Here is a 22075-nt window from a genome sequence, read left to right as displayed (position 1 = left end):
TTCTGTTTTTTAAAAATAAACTATTCATTTCTCAGGATGTGGCCATAGAGTAAAATTATGCTCAAATGTTCAATATTTTGGTTGCCTCTTAGATTCATTTGCTAATTTTATATGTGTGTGTGTTTCTGTGGATTTCTTTAAGGTTTGGACAGAAGGGTAAAGCTATTAGGATTGAAAGAGTCATCTATACTGGTAAAGAAGGCAAAAGTTCTCAGGGATGTCCTATTGCCAAATGGGTAAGTGTGACTTGACAAGGCCTTTGGTCTTCAGTCTTGGGCATTTTGATTTATTCATCTAACCCTGGGAATTGGGTTATCAGATCAGAGAATCATTTATGCCAGTTGAAAGGAATATTGCTTATATTTATCACGTGTCATCTCTTAAGAAAAAGGCAGATTAGTATAAAATCATGTACAAACTGTATTTAATTGAAAAAATTTAATAGTGAGGAGGAGGTCTGTTCAAGTGCCTGCTAGAAGTGTAATTCTTCCCGGCATGTGAGGAAGACGTCCTTCATCCTTTAAGTACCTGCAGTTAATCTTTTTTTTTTTTTTTTTTTTTTTGCGTTACGCGGGCCTCTCACTGTTGTGGCCTCTCCATTGTGGAGCACAGGCTCCAGACGCGCAGGCTCAGCGGCCATGGCTCACGGGCCCAGCCGCTCTGTGGCATGTGGGATCTTCCCGGACCGGGGCACGAACCCGTGTCCCCTGCATCGGCAGGTGGACTCTCAACCACTGCGCCACCAGAGAAGCCCTGCAGTTAATCTTTATCTTGTCATTTTTGAAGACCTTGAACTTTAAAGTCTTGCTTGTCTTCCATCTAGCTCTGGCTTTAGTGCAGGGAGCATTGTCCCCACTGTACTGGGTCGAGTCTGCTACACCCTGAGTGCTTTGGCATCTCTCCCAGTTCTGACCCCAGGGTAAGCCCCCACGTTATAGATGGGCACCAAGAGGCAAGTTGCAGGTGCTGGTAAATGTCGCCCTAATTGTGACCCAGACTTGAGAAAATATACGGACATCAATCAATGCTCTCATCTGCTGCAAGTGACCCTTGTTTTGTTTTGGTTGGGGTGGTGGGTGTTGGGGTGGAATGGTGACCCGAACAGGTGGTTCGCAGAAGCTGCAGCGAGGAGAAGCTACTGTGCTTGGTGCGGGAGCGAGCTGGCCACACCTGTGAGGCTGCGGTGATTGTGATTCTCATCCTGGTGTGGGAAGGAATCCCACTCTCTCTGGCTGACAAACTGTACTCCGAGCTCACCGAGACACTGAGGAAATATGGCACGCTCACCAATCGTCGGTGTGCCCTGAATGAAGAGTAAGTGCATCCCAGGCCTCTCCTCTCTTTCCACTGCTAGGAAAGCTTAATTGTTGGTTTGAGGGCAGAGAGTTGAAACTGCGTTTTCACATTTACAAAACAGGGATCAAAATGCCTGCTTCACAGCCATGCAGTAGGAACTTGTATTTGCTAATGCTAACATGGATACTTCGAAGCAATTTCATTTACTAATATTCTGTACCTTCGGACAGTGTAGCTGTGAGTTAGAAGCAGCTTGCTGGAAATCTGAGTGTCTGTACCCACAAACTCAACCATACCATAAACCTGAAAATATTTATGTGTCTGCTTACTGCAAGTGACAGCTGTTTTGTGTGCCTAGCCACCACATTAGTAAGTATTGACACCACTTCTGTGTAGCAGTATCTGAGACAGTTTGGTGAGAAACTTTAGGATTCCCAGGTCAAGGACTTTATATGTAACAAACATAAAAATACAAGGCTTATTTATAGAAGTTCTGTAGAAACAAACTGATTTTGACTTCATTGCAATCTAGTCCATTATTTCCATAATAATAATCAAAATCACTTCCACTTTTACTGCTACTAAATAATCAAGAAGTTAGTGGCTATGGATGGGCATTATTTTCGAGGAATATAAAAATTTGGAATAGGAGAGCAAGGTATGCAGTTAAATATATTTAATGCCTCCAAGTGCTGGTATGGTTTTGTTTGTGTTTTTTGTTTTTTAACCTTATCTACCTGCAGGAAGTTTACATCTTCACTTGTAGAAAACTTAATTTTTTTTATTTTCCTTCTGCTATGCTATTCTTGTATATCATTAAAAGAATACAGGAAAATTCACAGTGCTGCACTGAAATCCTATGTAGCTATTTTACTCACAGTCAGTACTAAAATAATTTTAATATTGCACTTTTTTCTTAGTTTTTTAAATTTTTTTGGCTGCATCGGGTCTTAGTTGAGGCATGCGGGATCTTTCGTTGTGGTGCAGGCTTCCCTCTAGTTGTGGCGTGCAGGTTTTCTCTTCTCTAGTTGTGGTGCGCAGGTTTTCTCTTCTCTAGTTGTGGTGCGCGGGCTCCAGGCCACGTGAGCTCTGTAGTTCGCGGCATGCAGGGTCTCCCACTGAGGCACGCGAGCTCAGTAGTCACAGCACGCGGGCTTCTCTAGTTGCAGCGCATGGGCTCAGTCACCCCGCGGCACGTGGGATCTTAGTTCCCTGACCAGGGATCGAACCCGCGTCCCCTACATTGGAAGGCGGATTCTTTACCACTGGATCACCAGGGAAGTCCCTGCACTTCTTCCTTTAGTCACCTTTCTTTTGCATCCACCAAACTACAAAAGAGTTTACTGAGCTTATGGAAATATTGTGCTGCTCACTGCAACAATCCATTGCTAACCAAATTTGTCCTTTTGCTGACTATTACTCTAACTGGTATGGTTTTACTGTATATTAACGTAGGTTCTCCCCCTGGGTCATTGTGGGTGGGTAGGGAGGGTTGCAAATCAACTATAAATAATCTATTTAGGAAAGTTACTTTTCCTATATGAAAGTGTGGCTTGGCTTTCTATGATAGTTATGATCCCAAAATGTCATGGTGTGTACCTCAAGGCCATCAACCCACTTTTACAAATGATAGGTTGGAAGGTAGAAGTTGCTGATTCATAAGACATGACTCAAACTTGTGATTGACTGCTTTAGGTATAGAGTAATATTCCATTTACCCTAACATCCCTTGTTTCTCCTTTAAAAAATGTATTTAGGTGTCTTTAATCAGAAAGAAAATGAAAGTTAAGGCATCTTGAGCTGATGTTGGTGATAGCATTTTTCTCAGGAATTCAGCGACACTGCCTTGTTTTTGTAAAGCAGACTTCCTCTTAGACTTCGTAGCTGGAATTTATAAACCACCAAAGAACTTCTTGTGAAAATGACATTTGTTTTATTTAAATTTCTTGAAGTTTCTTGCAAACTATATTTCACATTCTTTGTAATTGATTTAATTTTTATTAATATTATACATCTCTGTTATTTTTCCCCAAAGGCTTTTCTTTGATTCCTATAAATGCCATTGTCTGAAATAGAATTTCTTTCTTTACATCAGATTCTATGTTAAGAACTTTCCTAAATTATGTTATTTTGCATTTGAAAACCATGAATGATGATTGGGCCAAGAAAAATTAAGAAAAATTCATTTGTTTAACTGGTCTAAATAGGGACAAGAACAAAACTATTAAAAGATGTGCTTGGGAGGGCTTCCCTGGTGGTGCAGTGGTTGAGAGTCCACCTGCCGATGCAGGGGACACGGGTTCGTGCCCCGGTCCGGGAAGATCCCACATGCCACAGAGCGGCTGGGCCCGTGAGCCATGGCCGCTGAGCCTGCGCATCCGGAGCCTGTGCTCCACAACGGGAGAGGCCACAGCAGTGAGAGGCCCACGAACCGTAAAAAAAAAAAAGATGTGCTTCAAATATTGACATTTTAAAGGCCAATCTGTATACTTTTGCTTAACTTCGTCTATAATTTCAAGGTAAAGTGAGTAGTTATTTAGATGACATTCTAGCTTTGAGCTACCTATACTTAGAGCAAGTTTCCAAAAACAAAAAATATACTTGAGGTACATGATTCAAATAGACACTTAACCAATGGCAATAGAGACTTCACTCAGATATAGCTTTTGAAGTTTCTTCTACCCTATAAAATAAGTTTTATTGCTGGCAAAAGTTAAAATTATGATTTTTTTGTGAAGAATGGAGGGTAATCTCAAATTGGGGCTGCTGACTCATTTTTAATATTCAAAGCTGTGGGACCCTCATCACTGAGTTCTTATAAATCCCAGTGCCCACATGCACCATAACCACCCACTGTGAGTCCAGAAAAGAACTCCGAGAGCATCTTCCAGTGGGAAAATCAAAACGGATTTTTACATTTCCTTTGAGCCCGGCCAGCTGTTTCTCCTTTAAAGATTTCCCTTTGAGATTTTTATTTTATGACTAAGCCTAGCCAATAATTTTTTGGCAAGGGTTATGGGAGTGTATCTGTCATTATAAGGAAGTCAAAGCCAGAAATGTCTCTGCCATGCTGGGTGATATTAAACTTTTAAAGAAACTTTATATTATAAAAATTTTCCAATATACGTAAATGGAGGAGTGCAGTATATTTATCAACATTTTGCCAATACTATTCCGTATATTCTGTGCCCCCCCCACTTCCTAACCCCATCCCCACCAGTGTTTTAAAGCAAAACAGAGGCCATATCATCTAAGCTATGTTCACTTCAGTGTGTATCACTAACAGATAAGGACTTTGTTGTTTTACAGTGTTGTGTTAGTTTCTACTGTACAGCAAAGTCAATCAGCTATATGTATACATATAGCCCCTCTTTTTTGGATTTACTTCCCGTTTGGGTCACCACAGAGCACTTAGTAGAGTTGCCTGTGCTATACAGTAGGTTCTCATTAGTTATCTGTTTTATACATATTAGTGTATTTAAGTCAATCCCAATCTCCCAATTCATCCCACCCTTTCTTTCCCCACCTTGGTGTCCATATTTTTTTTCTCTATGTCAGTGTCTCTATTTCTGCCTTGCAAAGAGGTTCATCTGTACCATTTTTCTATATTCCACATATATGCACGATTAATACATTATACACATTAATACACGATATTTGTTTTTCTCTTTCTGACTTACTTCACTCTGTATGACAGTCTCTAGGTCCATCCATGTTGCTGCAAATGGCACAATTTTGTTCCTTCTTATGGCTAATATTCCATTGTATATATGTACCACATCTTCTCCATCCATTTCTCTGTTGATGGGCGTTTAGGTTGCTTCCATGACCTGGCTATTGTAAATAGTGCTGCAGTGAACATTGGGGTGCATGTGTCTTTTTGAATCCTGATTTTCTCAGGGTATATGCCCAAGGATTTTTTTTATTTTTATAAACAAAACCTAGTCACAGTGTCGTTATCATTCATCTCAAAATTGAGTGATTCTTTAATATCATTTAATGTTCAGACCATGTTCAAATTCCCTAATTGGATACTGTTTCCAATGTACACATATATACACATATACATATTAGATATACATATATATAAAGTAAAAAAATATTGACAAAAAGAAAGTCCATATCTTATATTTGATTGAGGGTTTTGAGTAGGTCCCAGTTCATGCCTATTGTCTAGTATAGTTATTGATAGAACTTCCTTTTACTCTCAACAGTGTCCCAGTTTGTAAGATAAAGTATATGATTCACAAGTCTCTTTTACTTTATTATAGTTTCCCCTCTCTTTTTGATGAATTTATTTGTTAAAGAGACTGTGTGATTTGCTTTGTAACATTTCTCACATTCTGGATTTGGCTGTGCACACTTGCTTAACTTGTTACTCTGTCACCAATATCTTCTGTACTCTGGTAGTTAGAGACTTAAATATGTGTGTATACGTGAATGTATATATTAGCAAAATGCTTCATAAGTGGTGATGAAATAATCTTAGTTCTCCACACCCATCAAGAGGGACATAATATCTGCTTTGTTCCATTTATAGTGATGTTATGAGCGTTCAGTTGAGGAGTTGTTAGCTTGATCCACCCATCATAAAGTTTACTAGAAAACGTACCTAATGGTTTAGCACATCCATCGATGATTATTACCTGTTTCCATTAGTTTGCAAATTGATAATTTTCTTATTTTTTAAAGTATAAATTTGTTATGTACATTTAATTTATTTTGCTAGTTTTTCTATTCTTGCATAAGTTTAAATGGCTGATATAATTTTTAGTTTAAATTTTATTTTTTTAAATATTTACTTATTTATTATTTTTGGCTGCATTGGGTCTTCATTGCTGTGTGCAGGCTTTCTCTAGTTGAGGTGAGCAGGGGCTACTCTTCATTGCAGTACGTGGGCTTCTTATTGCAGTGGCTTCTCTTGTTGCGGAGCACGGGCTCTAGGCACACAGCTTCAGTAGTTGTGGCACTCAGGCTCAGTAGTTGTGGCGCACAGGCTTAGTTGCTCCGCAGCATGTGGGATCTTCCCGGACCAGGGATCAAACCTGTGTCTCCTGCATTGGCAGGCAGATTCTTAACCACTGTGCCACCAGGGAAGTCCCTTTTTTTTTTTTTAACAGTTAGAAGTCCAAAGAGGTTGAGAGTGTTTTTAAAAATCTGTTGTATAGGTAAATATTTTGATTACAATTTCTCTGATTTGTTATTTAACCGTTAGCCAAATTCTGAGCCATGTTAAAATTAGGCTGCAATGTAAAAATTCTAACAATATTTGAAAGGCCCCTATAAAAATAAAGGTGCCTTTTCAGAAGCCACTTCATATAGGAAATCACCTTGAAGTCATTTTGTTATGTGTGAGTTTTTTCAATTTCTATATAATTCACATACCATAAAATTCACCCTTTTAAAGTATACAATACACTGCATTAGTATATTCACAAAGTTGTACAACATTTTCATCGCTTCCAAAAGGAAACCTCAAAGCCATTAGGCAATCACTTCCCATTCTCCTCCCCCGCTAAATAGCAACTACTAATCAACATTCTGTCTCTATAGATTTGCCTTTTCTGGGCTTTTCATATTAATAGAATCATAAAATATTTAATCTGTCTGGCCTCTTTCACTTATCATAATATTTTTTTATTTTTATTTTTTTAAATTTTATTGGAGTATAGTTGATTTCCAATGTTGTGTTAGTTTCAGGTGTACAGCATAGTGATTCAGTTATACATACACATATACTCATACTTTCTCAGGTTCTTTTCCCATATAGGTTATTCATTCTTTTTCAGATTCTTTTCCCATATTGAATAGAGTTTCCTGTGCTATACAGTAGATGCTTGTTGGTTATCCATTTTGTATATAGTAGTGTGTATATGTTCAACCCAAGCTCCTAATTGATCCCTCCCCCCTGCCACGTTTCCCCTTTGGTCTCCAAAAGTTTGTTTTCAAAATCTGTGAGTTTGTTTGTTTTGTAAATCATTTTTTAAATATTCCACATATGAGTGATATCATAGATATTTATCTGACTTACTTCACTTAGCATGATAATCTCTAGGTCCACCCATGTTGCTGCAAATGGCATTATTTTGTTCTGTTTTATGGCTGAGTAATATTCCATTGTATATATGTACCACATCTTTATCCATTCCTCTGTCGATGGACATTTAGGTTGCTTCTGTGTCTTGGCTATTGTAAATTGTGCTGCAGTGAACACTGGGGTGCATGTATCTTTTCAAATTATGGTTTCCTCTGGATACATGCAAGGAGTGTGATCGCTGGCTCATATGGTAGTTCTATTTTTAGTTTTTTAAGGAACTTCCATACTGTTCTCCATAGTGGCTATACCAATTTACATTCCCACCAACAGTGTATGAGGGTTCCCTTTTCTCCCCACCCTCTCCAGCATTTATTGTTTGTAGATTTTTTGATGATGGCCATTCTGACCTGTGTGAGGTGATACCTCATTGTAGTTTTGATTTGCATTTCTCTGATAATTAGTGATGTTGAACATCTTTTCATGTGCTTTTTGGCCATCTGTATGTCTTCTGTGGAGAAATGTCTATTTAGATCTTCTGCCCATTTTTTGATTGAATTTTTTTTCGACATAGAGCTTCATGAGTTGTTTGTATATTTTGAAAGTTAATTCCTTGTCTTTGCTTTGTTTGCAAATATCAGTATTTTCTCCCATTCTGTGGGTTGTCTTTTTGTTTCGTTTATGGCTTCCTTTACTGTGCAGAAGATTTTAAGTTAATTAGGTCCCATTTGTTTATTTTTGTTTTTATTTTCATTACTCTAGGAGGTGAATCAAAAAAGATGTTGCTGCAATTTATGTCAAAGAGTGTTCTGCCTATGTTCTCCTCTAACAGTTTTATAGTGTCCAGCCTTACATTTAGGTCTTTGATCCATTTTGAGTTTATTTCTGTGTATGGTGTTAGAGAATGTTCTAATTTCCTTCTTTTACAAGTAGCTTTCCAGTTTTCCCAGCACCACTTATTGAAGAGACTGTCTTTTCTCCTTTGTATATTCTTGCCTCCTTTGTCATAGATTAATTGGCCATAGGTGCATGGGTTTATTTCTATTCCATTGATCTATATTTCTGTTTCTGTGCCAGTACCAAACTGTTTTGATGACTGTAGCTTTGTAATATAGTCTGAAGTCAGGGAGTCTGATTCCTCTAGCTTCATTTTTCTTTCTCAGGGTTGCTTTGGCTATTCAGGGTCTTCTGTGTTTCCATACAGATTTTAAAATTTTTTGTTCTAGTTCTGTGGAAAATGCCATTGGTAATTTGATAGGGATTGCATTGAATCTGTTGATTGCCTTGGGTAGTATAGTCATTTTCGCAATATTGATTCTTCCAATCCAAGAACATGGTATATCTCTCCATCTGTTTGTATCATCTTCGATTTCTTTCATCAGCATCTTATAGTTTTCTGAGTATAGGTCTTTTGCCTCCTTAGGTAAATTTATTCCTACATATTTTATTCCTAGGTCTTTATAATGTTTTAAAGTTTAGTCCATGTCATAACATTAACCAGTACTTTATTCCTTTTTATGGCTGAATAATAGTCCATTGCATATATGTGTACCACATTTTCTTTGTTCATCAGTTCATGGACATTTTAGTTATTTCCACTTATTGGCTATTATGAATAATGCTGCTATGAATATCTCTGTACAGGTTTCTGTATAGACATATTTTCTTCAGTTCTCTTGGGTGTATACCTAGGAGTGACAATTTTGGTCGTATGGTAACTACGTTTAACTTTTTGAGGAACTGCCAAACTGTTTTCCAAAACAGCTGCACCACTCTTCATGCCTACCAACAATATATGGAGGTTCTGATGTTTCCACATTTTCACCAAAACTACTTATTGGCTGCCTTTATTTATTTATTTATTTATTTATTTATTTTATTATACCCCTTCCAGTGGGTATAATGTGTATCTCATGGTTTTGATTTGCATTTCCCTAATGAGTAATGATGTTAGTCATTATTTCATTTGCTATTGGCTATTCATATATCTTCTTTGAAGAAATCCTTTCTTAAATCTTTGCTCCTTTTTAAATTAATTGTTTTTGAGTTATAAGAGTTCTTTATATATTCTGGATACTAGAACTCATCAGATATATGGTTTGCAGATATTTTCTCATTCTGTAGGTTGTCTCTTCATTTGATGATATCCTTGAAGCACAAAAGTTTTTAATTTCGATGAAGTCAGTTTTTTTAAATTAACTGCTTGTACTTTCAGTGTCATATCTAAGAAATCATTGCCTAATCCAGGGTATTAAAGATTTACCCCAATGTTTTCTTCCCAGAGTATTATAGTTTTAGCTCTTCCATTTAGGTCTTTGATCACTGTTATGATGTGAGATAAGAGTTCAACTTCATTTTTTTGCATGTGACTATCCAGTTGTCTCAACACCATTTGTTGAAGAGACTGTTTTTTTCCATATTGAATGGTCTTCTCATTCTAGTTGAAAATTAATTGACAAAGATGTATGTGTCATTTCAGGATTCTTCTATTCCATTAATTTACATATCTATCCTTATGCCAGTACTACATGTTGTTGATTGCTGTAGTTGCTGTAGTAACTTTTGAAATTGATATGTATAAATCTTCCAACTGTTTTTCTTTTACAGAATCCTTACAGTATCCTACAGGATACTCTGGGTCCTTTTCATGTCCCTATGAATTTTAGGATTAACTTAATAATTTCCCCATCTGGGATTTTGACAGAGGTTCTGTTGAATCAGGAAATTAATTGGGAAGTGTTGACATCTTAACAATATTAAGTCTTCCTATTTATTAGCACAGGATGTCTTTACATTTATTTAAGTTTTTAATTTCTTTCAGTGATGTTTTATGGTTTTCAGTGTACAAGTCCTACACATCTTTTGTCAAATTTCTAAATATTTTATTCTTTTTGATGCTGTTTTAAGTAGAATTGTTTTGATTTTGGGGGGGATTGTTCATTGCCAGGATACACTTGCACAATTGGGTTTTATATATTAATCTTATATCCTACAAGCTTATTTAACTAGTTTATTAGTGCCACATTTTTTTGGTGGGTTCCTTAGGATTTATACATACAAAATCATGTCATCTACAAATAGAGATAGCTTAATTTCTTCATTTCCAATCTAGTTGTCTACTTTTTTCTTTTTTTTTTTTTTGATCCTTTTGCATAATTTCCCTGGCTAGAACCTACAGTAGATATTGAACAGAATTAGCAACAGCAAGCAGCTATTGCTTGTCTCTGATTTCTTTCAGCTTTTCACCATTAGGTATGATGCTAAATGTAGGGTTTTTATAAATGTTCTTTGTCAGATTGAGGAAGATTTTTTTTCTATTCTTAGGTTGAGTATTTTTATCATTAAAGGGTGTTGTACTTTTCTCAAATGCTTTTTCTGCATTTCACTTTGTTAATGTGGTATTTCATATTGATTGATTTTTATACATTGGACCAACATTGCATTTCTGGGATAGATATTACTTGACCATAATGTATACTTTTTGTATATGTTGCTGGATTCCATTTGCTAGTATCTTATTGAGGATTTTTTCATCTATATTGATAAAGGATATTGGTCTATAGTTTTCTTGTGATGTCTTTGTTTTTGGTTTCAGGGTAATACTGGATTCATAGAATACATTGAAAAGGGTTCCCTCTTATTTATTTGGAAGAATTTGTAAAGGATTGGGGCTAATTTTTTAAATGTTCAGTGGAATTCACCAGCAAAATCATGTACTCCTGGGCTTATCCTTGTGGGAAGTTTTTTGATTACTAATTCAGTCTTTTTGTTATAGGTCTATTCAGATTTTCTATTTCTTCTTGAGTCAGTTTCAGTAGTTTGTGCTTTCTGGGAATTTGTCCATTTCATCAAGTTATCTAACCTGTTGATAGATCATTTTTATAGTATTCCCTTATAATGCTTTTTATAAGGTCATTGGTAGTATCCTCTGTTTCATTTCTAATTTTTTAGTAATTTGGGTCTTCTCTCTTTTTCTTGGTCAGTCTAGCTAGTTTTGTCTACCAAGACCTCAGGCAGCTGCAATGTTCAACAATTGCCTCTGACTATTTTCAACAAATATCTCCAGTGGGGAAAAGGCTATATACAATAGGTGAACTCCAAGTCAGATCAAATGAAGAAAGCCTTGCCAGTGGTGTCTTCTAGAGAACTACCAAATAGGTAAAATAATGACATTTCTCTAGGAATGGGGCTTTGGAGGATATCCAGCCTAATTCTGCCCTCTCCAGTGGTTGCCAGCCTGCTGATTTTCACCATAAATGTGGGCTGTTGGTTTTCAAGGGTGTCGTGGAGTTCTGGGGACAGTGGAAATAAGGCAAGTTAAAACACTGTAAAGCTTAGCTTCTTACCAAAATTTCATTGCCTTTCTTGAAGAAATGCTTCCTGGACTGTTGCAAGTCTTTTGTTAATTTCCATATTTCTGAAGAGTTGATTCTGACAATATTTACCAGGTTTCTTTTTGCTTTTGTGGAGAAGGGTATTTTCAGAGATCCTTATTCTGCCGTTTTGCTGACATCTGTAAAATTATAACTTCTAATTATAACATTCCTTCTGCATTTATTAGACGGAATTCTTTAAAGAACTTTTCATTATCAACTGTTTGGTTACCATTAAATATAGTTTGTAAACAAATGACAGAATAATGCATGGTAAGTATTTTTAGTTGTGAAATTTCAAAATAGTGATTTGGTGCCTTTGTAACCATCCAAAAATGATCACTTAGTTTGTTCTTTCTTTTTGGTATCATTATTAACTCATTTGAAAAAAAAAAAACCTCATGGATTTTAACCTACATTCATTTCTATGAGAAATGATATTTAGAGGTCACAGTATGTGTCCAGATGTGCCCATTGCTACAAAGATATTGTTACTTTAGGCATTTTCAGTGGGCTGATATAGGAAGTAATTTTTTTTTGAAAAAGAAAATTTGAGCTTTTTAATTCATATCGTGAGTTCATACTATTTCCTGTTCATAGGATTTTACAGGGTATTTACTTATCTTTAGACTTATTTCATCTTACACTGAAATTCTTATTTTTTGACATTAACAATGATTTCTTCATGTCACAACATACATAAGTAATTTCAAAATAATATCATTACTACAAATAAGACTACTGCTGTCCAATGAGGTCAGGAGAGCCATACATAAACAAACAATCCACTTCTTAACATGTATCCAAAGGAAATGAAATCATTATCTCAAAGGGATATCTGCATTCCAGTTGCAGCATTATTCACAGTAACCAAGGTGTGGAGACAACCTAAGTGTCCATCAGTGGATAAATGGATAAAGATGTGGTTTGTGAACACACACAGAGGAATATTATTCAGCTTTTAAAAAAGGAAATCCTGCCATTTTCGACAACATGGATGAATCTGGAGGGGATTATACTAAGTGAAATAAGCCAGACAGAGAAAGACAGATACCTGATATTACTTTTATGTGGAATCAAAAACAAAAAACAAAAGTCAAACTCACAGAAACAGAGTAGAAAAGTTGTGAGAGGCTTGGGGATGAGGGAAATAGGGAGAGGTTGGTAAAAGGGTATATATAATCTTTCAGTTATAAAATGAGTAAGGTCTGAGGATCTAATGACTATAGTTGATAACACCTTACTACATAACTGAAATTTGCTAAAAGAGTTGAACTTAAATGTTCATTGCAAGAAAAAAAAATATGTGAGGTGATAGATGTGTTAATTAACTTGATGGGAAAATCCTTTCATAATATATGCTTATATCAAATCATCACGTTGTATACTTTAAATATCTTAGTTTTATTTGTCAATTATACCTCAATACAGCTGTGGAAAAATACCTACTGAATATAGTTTAACTAGTGGGTTGTTTTATCCTGTTTTTAATTTTTGGTTTCTTTGCTTGTTTGTCTGTTTATTGCCCTGAGGATATAACTGACTTAGGATGTGAAGTCACAATACTGTATTTTAGCCAAAAACTAGAAAGCACTCAAATGCCCATCAATGATGGAACGATTAATTTGTGGCATATCCATATAATAGAAACTGTACTAAGTGAATAAATACATCAATATAAAGTATAACTACATGCAACATTGTGGATGGGTATTCCAAACAATGTTGAAGAAAAGAAGCAAGACACAAATAAGCTTATACTAGATAATTGCATATACATGTGTATATTATGTATGTGTGTATGTATATGTGTACATATATATACACACACACATACAGTTTTGCCTATTTTTATACTACAGTATAGAAATATATAGCATACTATATGTAGTATAAAAATAGTCAAAACTATACATATATGTGTGTGTACTATACTATACATTGTATAAAAATGGGCAAAACTATATATATACACACACATTTATATACACACATACACACGAAATTCAGTAGGTTTATGGTATATATAGTATAAAAATAGGCATATATATACACACACATACATACATACACACTATATTCAGTAGGAATATAGTATATTTTATATAGGATAAAAGTAGGCAGAGCTAATCTCTTCTGATAGAAGTTACTGTTAGGAGGACAATGCCTGGAAGGAAATATAAGATAGGATTTAGGGGTGCAAGTATATGTTTTGTTTCTTAGTTTAAGTGGCACTCACTTGTGTATGTTTCATTTGTGAGTGATTAGAAGCTATAAAATTATGTGTACTTTCTCTGTGTGTATTATACTACAATAAAATGTTTGTTCAAGTTGTCTTTTAAAGTCAATCGAAATAGTTATTTTCTAATGTGATTGTGGCACAGCTTAATGTAGAGTTAGACTTCTTTCAAAACTAATTTGCATTCATTTTGGAATGTAGACACCCAGAATATGAGATTGATAGCCTGGACAGTGCTATCCATAGTCATGAACTTGGTTCTTTGATTTCTCAGGAGAACGTGTGCCTGTCAGGGGCTGGACCCAGAGACCTGTGGTGCCTCCTTTTCTTTTGGTTGTTCATGGAGCATGTACTACAATGGATGTAAGTTTGCCAGAAGCAAGATCCCAAGAAAATTTAAGCTGCTTGGGGATGACCCAAAAGAGGTTTGTTTACTTCCTGATGTATAATCTGTTTATTTTTCATGGAGAATTGATGAGCACAGATGAAGTGAACAATATAATATATTCAAACTCTCATTAACAGAGAATTTCATCTCAGAGATAGATCAGTAAAATTTTGGCTAAACTGTAGACACACATAATAATATTTTATAAAATTAGCGTAATAACCATGTGATACTAAAGTAATAAAGTTTGATCAACATAAACTATACTTATGGCCTTTTACACTTATTCTTTGTCTTTTATGTAAACTCCAGAGTTTCACACAGTTGTCATTTGCATATTAAAACTAAATATTACCACTTCAGTGTTAGAACTTTCATCTTTTGAACCTGAATTATAGAAATGATGTTTGTGACTGCCACATTCATAAAAGTCCATTTCTAGTCACATTTTCTACCCATGAGATTTGATGGCTTAATGTTACTATAATAAATGCATTCAAGTAACTAAAACATATTTAGATTTTAATATAAAGGTGTAGTTGAAATAAATGAACATTGATTTCTCATTGACATCACTGGTTTTTGTCCTTCTCTAGAAAATATATTTCTCAAAATATAACTTATAGATTGGTATCACGTTTAACAACTTTTGTGTAGCATGTATTCTAGAGTATGCTAATTGAATAATCAGAAAACCTCAGTATATTTAGCATTCATATATGATCAAATTTTTAGTAAATCTATACATGTTATAATTTTCTTTCAAATTTTAAATGCAATTGAAATATGCAATTATACTATTGATGTAATAATTTTTATATGTCCCTTTGAAAAATTTGTTAGACTTTATTATTTGTGACTATCATAGTAAGTGGAAGTTTAATAAGTGCAAAAGCTCTTCAAGTCATGATATAAATTTTTCATAGAATCATAACATTTTAATAAGCTGTATTAATGTGCTAGATAGCCTCTTTGCATAAGAAAACACAAATATTTAATAAACCTAATGAATAGCAATTTTGCCTGCTGTCTTACACTTTCAATTTTCACACTGAAGAGCATTTTCTCCACTACTTCATAAATGTTTATCACTCTGTGTTTCATGTAAACAAATGCAGGGGATGGCTAGTGACATCCTCCCTCTGTTAGGTAGGAGGGCTCCAGTCAGAAACCTCCTCACCTTCTAAAATGCAAGCAAGTATACCTCTGCCAGCTGCTTACATCTCCAAAGGTTTTTAGAGAAATATCAATGTGAAATGAGAACTTCTAAGTATGAATAGAGCAACTGAGTATTGTCCCCTACCATTTGAAAAAGCACATTCTTTGCTTGGGGGTGGGTGTGAATATACCTGAACATTTTTCCTCTCAAGTAAACTTTACAAAGTTTTTCATATATACCACATTATAGTTCTTAGAGTTTTATTCATATTTGAATCACATAGTAATTTTTAGTTCTATGGAGTGATCATTTCAAATTTTGTAATGCTATTTTTTATAAACATTTAAAATATAAAGATTAGAAATAGATTAAACCAAACAAATCCTTTCAATAGCTCATCTTCCTCGGCCACTAATTGGAGAAGAATAGAGAATGTGACCCTTTAAAGACTGTATGGCTTCATTCTCCAAATCCTACTACCAGCATAGACTTATATTAATAAAATGCCAAATATCTGCATGCAAAGTAGAAAATTGATTACTCTCATGTAAATACCAAAGAGCTAGACATTTAACAGCACATACAAAAATAGGTCATATATGGTCTATGCTTTTCACTTAGAAATAGTCACGTTAAGATGATATTTAGTTATTGGGTTGGCCAATGTTATGGGAAAACCCCAAACAAACTTTTTGGCCAAGCCGATATTTAATGAGACGGTATATATTTGTGATTTGGATCTAAGATGTAGGGGAAAAAATCTAATTGATAGCCTCTCTCATATATGAATAGAATGGATTTAGAATTTAATGTGTAGAATTATTCATTTTATACAGGAAGAGAAACTGGAGTCTCATTTACAAAACCTGTCCACTCTTATGGCACCAACATACAAGAAACTTGCACCTGATGCATATAATAACCAGGTAAGTTTAAACAGTTATTGACAATGATTAGAACACTTTACTTACTCATTATTGATGGCCTATCTTTCCAAAAATATTTTTGAAGCAACGATTTTCCTTTATTTTTCTAACTTTTTCTCTTCCTAATTGTTGAAACCACTGCAGTGTTCTGTTTTTGATATATGAATGTTTGATATATGAAAATTACACCATCCAAAAGTGTATTTTTGGTCTTTTAATCTGTAAAGATAATGAGCTTTTAAGGCTCACAAGCTGTTTTACCTAATAATCTTGTCCTCATATGGATAATTTTATCTCTGTAAGCAGACTTTAGTGATTAATTGCAATTATATGGCTCATACTATAGGTTCTAACCACCTGTTAAGTGTTTCCACAGCAAGCCTATACATGTAAAGCTATGTAAATGTAAAGCTACTTTATAAGTGTATATACATGTGTCGAGATATGTCAGATTTTGCTAGATTTTTCCCTTTTCTTTTTCCTTTCCTATTTTCTAAGTGTGTGCTCGGTTATACCTATATGGAAGGCCAGGTGATTTGTTCAGAAATGCTCGTGAAGGAGGCAAAAGACCGTAAAGTCTACACTGTTTCAATAACATCAACAGCAAAAACACTAAGTGAAAGCCTGTTATGAACCAGATGCTGTGTTTAGTCACTGTGGACATTAAGATGAGCAGTGCAGATTCTCTGTCTTTACAGAACTCCTTCCTTAGAGGAGACAGAGATACGTAAAATGCCAGCTATAGAAAAACATGATAACAGCTGTGCTGGAAGTATGCACATTTCTGAAGGAACAAAAAGGTTCTCCCTGAAAGTAGAGATGTAAGGTCACAAATGGCCTTGGAGGCCATACAAAGATCTTTGAACTTTATCATATAGGTAAGAGGCCTACCACTGGGATGTTCTAAGTGTATATTGGGGACGGTGAGGGTGAAGTGATTTAACTTGAAAAGGTCACTCAAGCCAAATAAATGAAGTACAGCTTAGATTATAGAAGATTAAATTAGAGAAGTAAGCTATTGCAATCACTGGGCAAGAGACGTTAAGGTCCTGATTTAATGAAATAGCAGTAGTGATAGAGAAAATGAAATAAGTATGTGAAATATTTGGTGGAACTTATAAACTTAGTGACCAATCAGATTTGAGAATGAGCAAAAGAGAGAATTTGAGGGTCCACCAAATTTCTGGCTTGGACAGGTGGTTCTATTAGTATTAGGAATCAGTGGGGAAAAGTAAGTTTGGAGGAGATAAGGAGAAGATGACAAATTTCATTTTGGACATGCTAGGTTTGACATACTTCTAGGATAATTAAAAGAAAAATCGGGAGAAAAATCCAGGTTAGCACTGTGATTTGGGAGTTATCAAAATGCAGGAAGTAGTTAGTAGTAAATACAATTTTTCAGAGTGAAGATTACAAAGAGGAGAAGGGGCTAATGATTTTAATATTTAACATTTTAGGGGTGAGTGGGGGAAGGGAAACCAGTGAAGGAAGGACTGGGGGTAGGAGCAATGGAATAGGAGAGGTTAAAGATTTAAGAGGAAGCTTGATAGATGGAGGAAAGCTTGAGGCGATGAGAAGGTATTCAGAGCAGAGTACACAGCAGCATGGATACGGGAAAGCGTGAAGTGTGACACATTTTGCAAACATTGTCATTTACTTAATAATGTTAAAGACTCTAAGGGGACTAGATTAGTCTACATAGCAGAGACAGGGCACCAATTCTAGTCAACAATTTAGCTATTCTTGTTTCCATTGTAGACTTTAATGTTTTCCCCAAACCTCAATTCTTCTTTTTTTTCTTTTTAAGTGGGAGCAAAGGAGGCAACTTCAATAATGACTGTCTCTTTATAAGTTGTTCTATGTCACAACCTAGATATTTAGATATATGTTAATGTCTATGAAAATTATTTTAAATGCTATTAATAACAGTGGGATTAATACTGTTATTTTTACAACCTTACCTATTTTAATCAGTGTCACAGAAAAGTATAAGGAATGGTTTGCTACCGTTGTAAAATAATTCTGGTGAGCAAAATAATAAATCAAGCTATAAAAAGAAAATAAATTGAGTCTGTGTTGCTAGATTTCAAGTTTGGCGATTTTCTGTTGAGTGAATTTTTTATAGGGGATATTAATCAAATGGCTTTAACTGGGGAAAGGGACAGAAGAACAAGCATTGATGTTCTTACTCCTTTGATTCCTATTATAGACTGTCATACAAACTTGATTATCTAAGCATTTATATTCTACACTATTACTTTTTGTTTGGAGTATTTTATGCATTTCCTGAACCTGGAATATCTAAAATATGAAGGTACCCCCAAGTTTTTAAGTTATAACAAGATGATTAGGTATAATTCCTTAGATGTGTTTTAATATTTGTATATGAGTAAATGTGTAGATAGATATACTAAACAATTGGCATGAAGTTTCAGTTAAGCAAGATGAATAAGGTCTACAGATCTGCTGTACAATCGTACCTATACTCAATGATAACGTACATTTAAAAATTTGTTAAAAGTGTAGCTCTCATGTTAAGTGTTCTTACCACAATAAAATAAAATTTAAATACATACATTCATACATTAAAAAATAAATGTAATGTCTATATAAACTAAATCAACTAATGGCGAAGAATGAATAAGGTGTTTTTTATATTGCATGGTAGGTACTACTGGAAAGTTTATCCATATGTTTTAACATGGTTTAGAGACCCCAGAAAACAGCCATGTGATCTTTTCCTACAGTATACATAACACATCAAGGTTATAGGTGCTGTGGAAGTCTACTATTTAGTATTTGCCTCCTTCCCCCAACTGAATATAGTACCTTTATTTCTCATATATGAATGTTCTTCTTTGCTTTGTTCCTTGATTTCATAAAGTCCTATTGCTGAAGTTAAGCTTCATTGGGTCTTCACAGCATTTCTTCTGTCAGCTCCATGGAATTAGAATATAGGTTTTCTTAACTTAAATAGCCTTTATGTCTATCAGTAGAGTTATATTTCTCTATCTTTTCTATGGTTATCTTACCATTAAACTTTAGGACTGAATTAGCAGGCTCAAATCTCAAAATCATGTGCTTTCATCATGTGTAGAGATGACATTTTAAACCAAGAAAACTTTCTTTGACAATGGAAATATTTTCTGTCTACACTGTTCAGAACGGTAGTTACTGGCCACATGTGGTTACTGAACACTTGATATGTGGTTAGTGCAATTGAGTTAATGAACTTTTCATTTTAATTAATTTAAATTTAAATTGCTACATGTGGCTAGTAGCTGCCGTATTGAACAGCACAGATTTACACCATCAGAAAGCCATGCACTTAGAACTGTCTTCCAGACATAGAGATAAATTTCCAGTAATCCCTGCATGGTATTTCTTATGAGATGGCATGAGTCTAAGGACCAGCTAGATTTTGTATACATTTTTATTCAAGGAACAGAATAAAGCTAACTAGATCACAGCATCGCACAATATTATTACACTAATATATGTGTAATTAGAGTCCCAAAAGGAGGACAGAAAAATATTTTTAAATATAATGGCCAATTATTTTTCAAATTTGTTCAAAACTATAAACCCATTGATCCCAGAAGCTCAGCAAGCCCCAAATGGTGGGGGGTGGGGGGGAGATATGAAGAAACTATATAAAATCACATTAAAATCAATTTGCTTAAAGTGATTAAGAGAAAATGTGAAAAGTAGATGGGGGAAAAAAGACATTACTTATAGGGAAAAAATGGATAATAGACACATAAGACTTAAAGTCTGAGAAAGATGCAAGAAAAAAGAGGAAAAACATCCTTAAAGTACAGAAAGAAAAAAAAAAGACTATCAATCTAGAAATCCATAACCAGTAAAAACAACTCTCAAAAGTGAAGGCAAAAATAAAGATTTTTGGGGCTTCCCTGGTGGCGCAGTGGTTGAGAGTCCGCCTGCCGATGCAGGGGACACAGGTTCATGTCCCGGTCCGGGAAGATCCCACATGCCGCGGAGTGGTTGGGCCCATGAGCCATGGCCGCTGAGCCTGCACGTCCGGAGCCTGTGCTCCGCAACGGGAGAGGCCACAACAGTGAGAGGCCCACGTACCAAAAAATAAATAAATAAATAAAGGTTTTTTTTTTCAGGCATACAAAAGCTGAAATAAATAATTTACTACCACCGGCAGACTAAAACTTCAAAAATGTTAAAGGAAGCCCTCTGATAGAAAGAAAAATGATATGATAGAAATCTGGATTGGCAAAAAGGAATGAAAACATCATAAATAGTAGATATGCAAGTAAAAGGACTTTTTCCCCTTCTTTAAAAAATTTCTTTACAAGATAGTTATTTTAAAATACATTAAAAATGTAATTTAAGGTTTATAACATGTAAAAGTAGCACAGAGGCTTGGGGATTGGAAGTATACTGTTGTAAGATTCTTATGTTATATATGGATGGAATGGTATATTACTTGAATATAGGTTGTACACTACACTGTAAACCTTAAAGCAGGCAGCCACTAACAAGAAATGTATAACTAATCCCCCAGTAAAGAGATGAGAATGGAATTTATCCCAAAACATATTTTAAAATATGGAACTAAAAGAAAGCTAAAACAAATACAAAACAAATAGCAAATGGTATATTTAATCCCAGCCATATCAAAATCCACATTAAATGTAAATTTTTTTAACACTTCCAGTTAAAAGGCAGAGCTTGTTATATTGAATAATCACATTGGTAAAGAACAATTGTGATATTTAAAAAAGCAAGAACCAAGAAATACCATGCTAATGTCAACCAAGAGAAAGCTGGAGTGATGTTAATAGCAAAGTAGATTTCATAGCAAAGAATATTATAAAGAGGATCATTTTATAATGATAAAAAGGTCAGTTTAGCAAGAGAATATGATAATCCTAACTATGCATCTAATAATAGTTTTAAATTTTATTAAACAAAAACTGATACAACTAAAAAAAACAAAGCTACAGATACAGTCAGTTTTCAATATATCTCTCTCAAACCATTAGAACAAGTAGACAGAAAATTAGTAAGGGGACAGAAGACTTGAACAACACTTTTAACGAAATTGATGTTATGTATAGAACTCCCCATGCAATGACAAAATTAACATTATTTTCAAATATACAAGGATGATTTACCAAGATAGTTTATATTCTGGGTCATGAAACAAGTATTGATAAATTTAAAAGCCACAAAATATGTTCTCTGATCACAATGAAATTAAATTGAAAATCTGTACCAGAAGGATACCTACAAAATCCCTAAATATCTGGAAACTTAGCAACTTATTTCTAAATGACCTATGGGCCAAAGAATAAATCACAAGGGAGAAAGTATTTCAAACTGAATGAAATGAAGAGGTGACATTGAAATTTATGGGATGCAGCTATGAAGCTTACTTAGAGAAAGATTTATAGCATTGAACATTTATATCAGAAATGTTATATAAAGTCTCAAATCAATGATCTATGTTTATATCCTATGAAGCTTGGAAAAAGAGCGATTTTAGCCATATAAAAGGCAGAAGGAAGGAAAAACTAAAGGTAAGAACAGAAATCAATGAAATAGAATACAGAAAACAGAATATATCAGTGAAATCAAAAGCTAATACTTTTAGTCAATTTGTTCAAGAAAAAATGAGAAGGTAC

The 22075-nt window shown here is 34.7% G+C and overlaps 1 protein-coding gene across 2 annotated transcripts in view; it reads left to right on the top strand.

The window, feature by feature from the left end:
• Window positions 1–22075, top strand: part of TET2 (tet methylcytosine dioxygenase 2) — a 143973-nt gene that overhangs the window by 102803 nt on the left and 19095 nt on the right. Inside the window, exons 5-8 of one of the 2 annotated variants that reach the window (XM_082606896.1) lie at window positions 143–236; window positions 1106–1314; window positions 14217–14367; window positions 16326–16415. In XM_082606896.1, coding sequence (XP_082463022.1) covers window positions 143–236; window positions 1106–1314; window positions 14217–14367; window positions 16326–16415 — 544 coding nt within the window. Of the gene's footprint in view, window positions 1–142; window positions 237–1105; window positions 1315–11313; window positions 11489–14216; window positions 14368–16325; window positions 16416–22075 lie in introns of those variants that run through there. The other variant, XM_082606897.1, reaches the window with a different exon arrangement.

This window comes from Mesoplodon mirus (genome assembly GCF_964341445.2).
Source record: "Mesoplodon mirus genome assembly, chromosome: 2".
Classification (NCBI taxonomy): domain Eukaryota; kingdom Metazoa; phylum Chordata; class Mammalia; order Artiodactyla; family Ziphiidae; genus Mesoplodon; species Mesoplodon mirus.
Note: the sequence above shows the minus strand (reverse complement) of the source record. Positions and strands in the feature narration are given on the sequence as shown.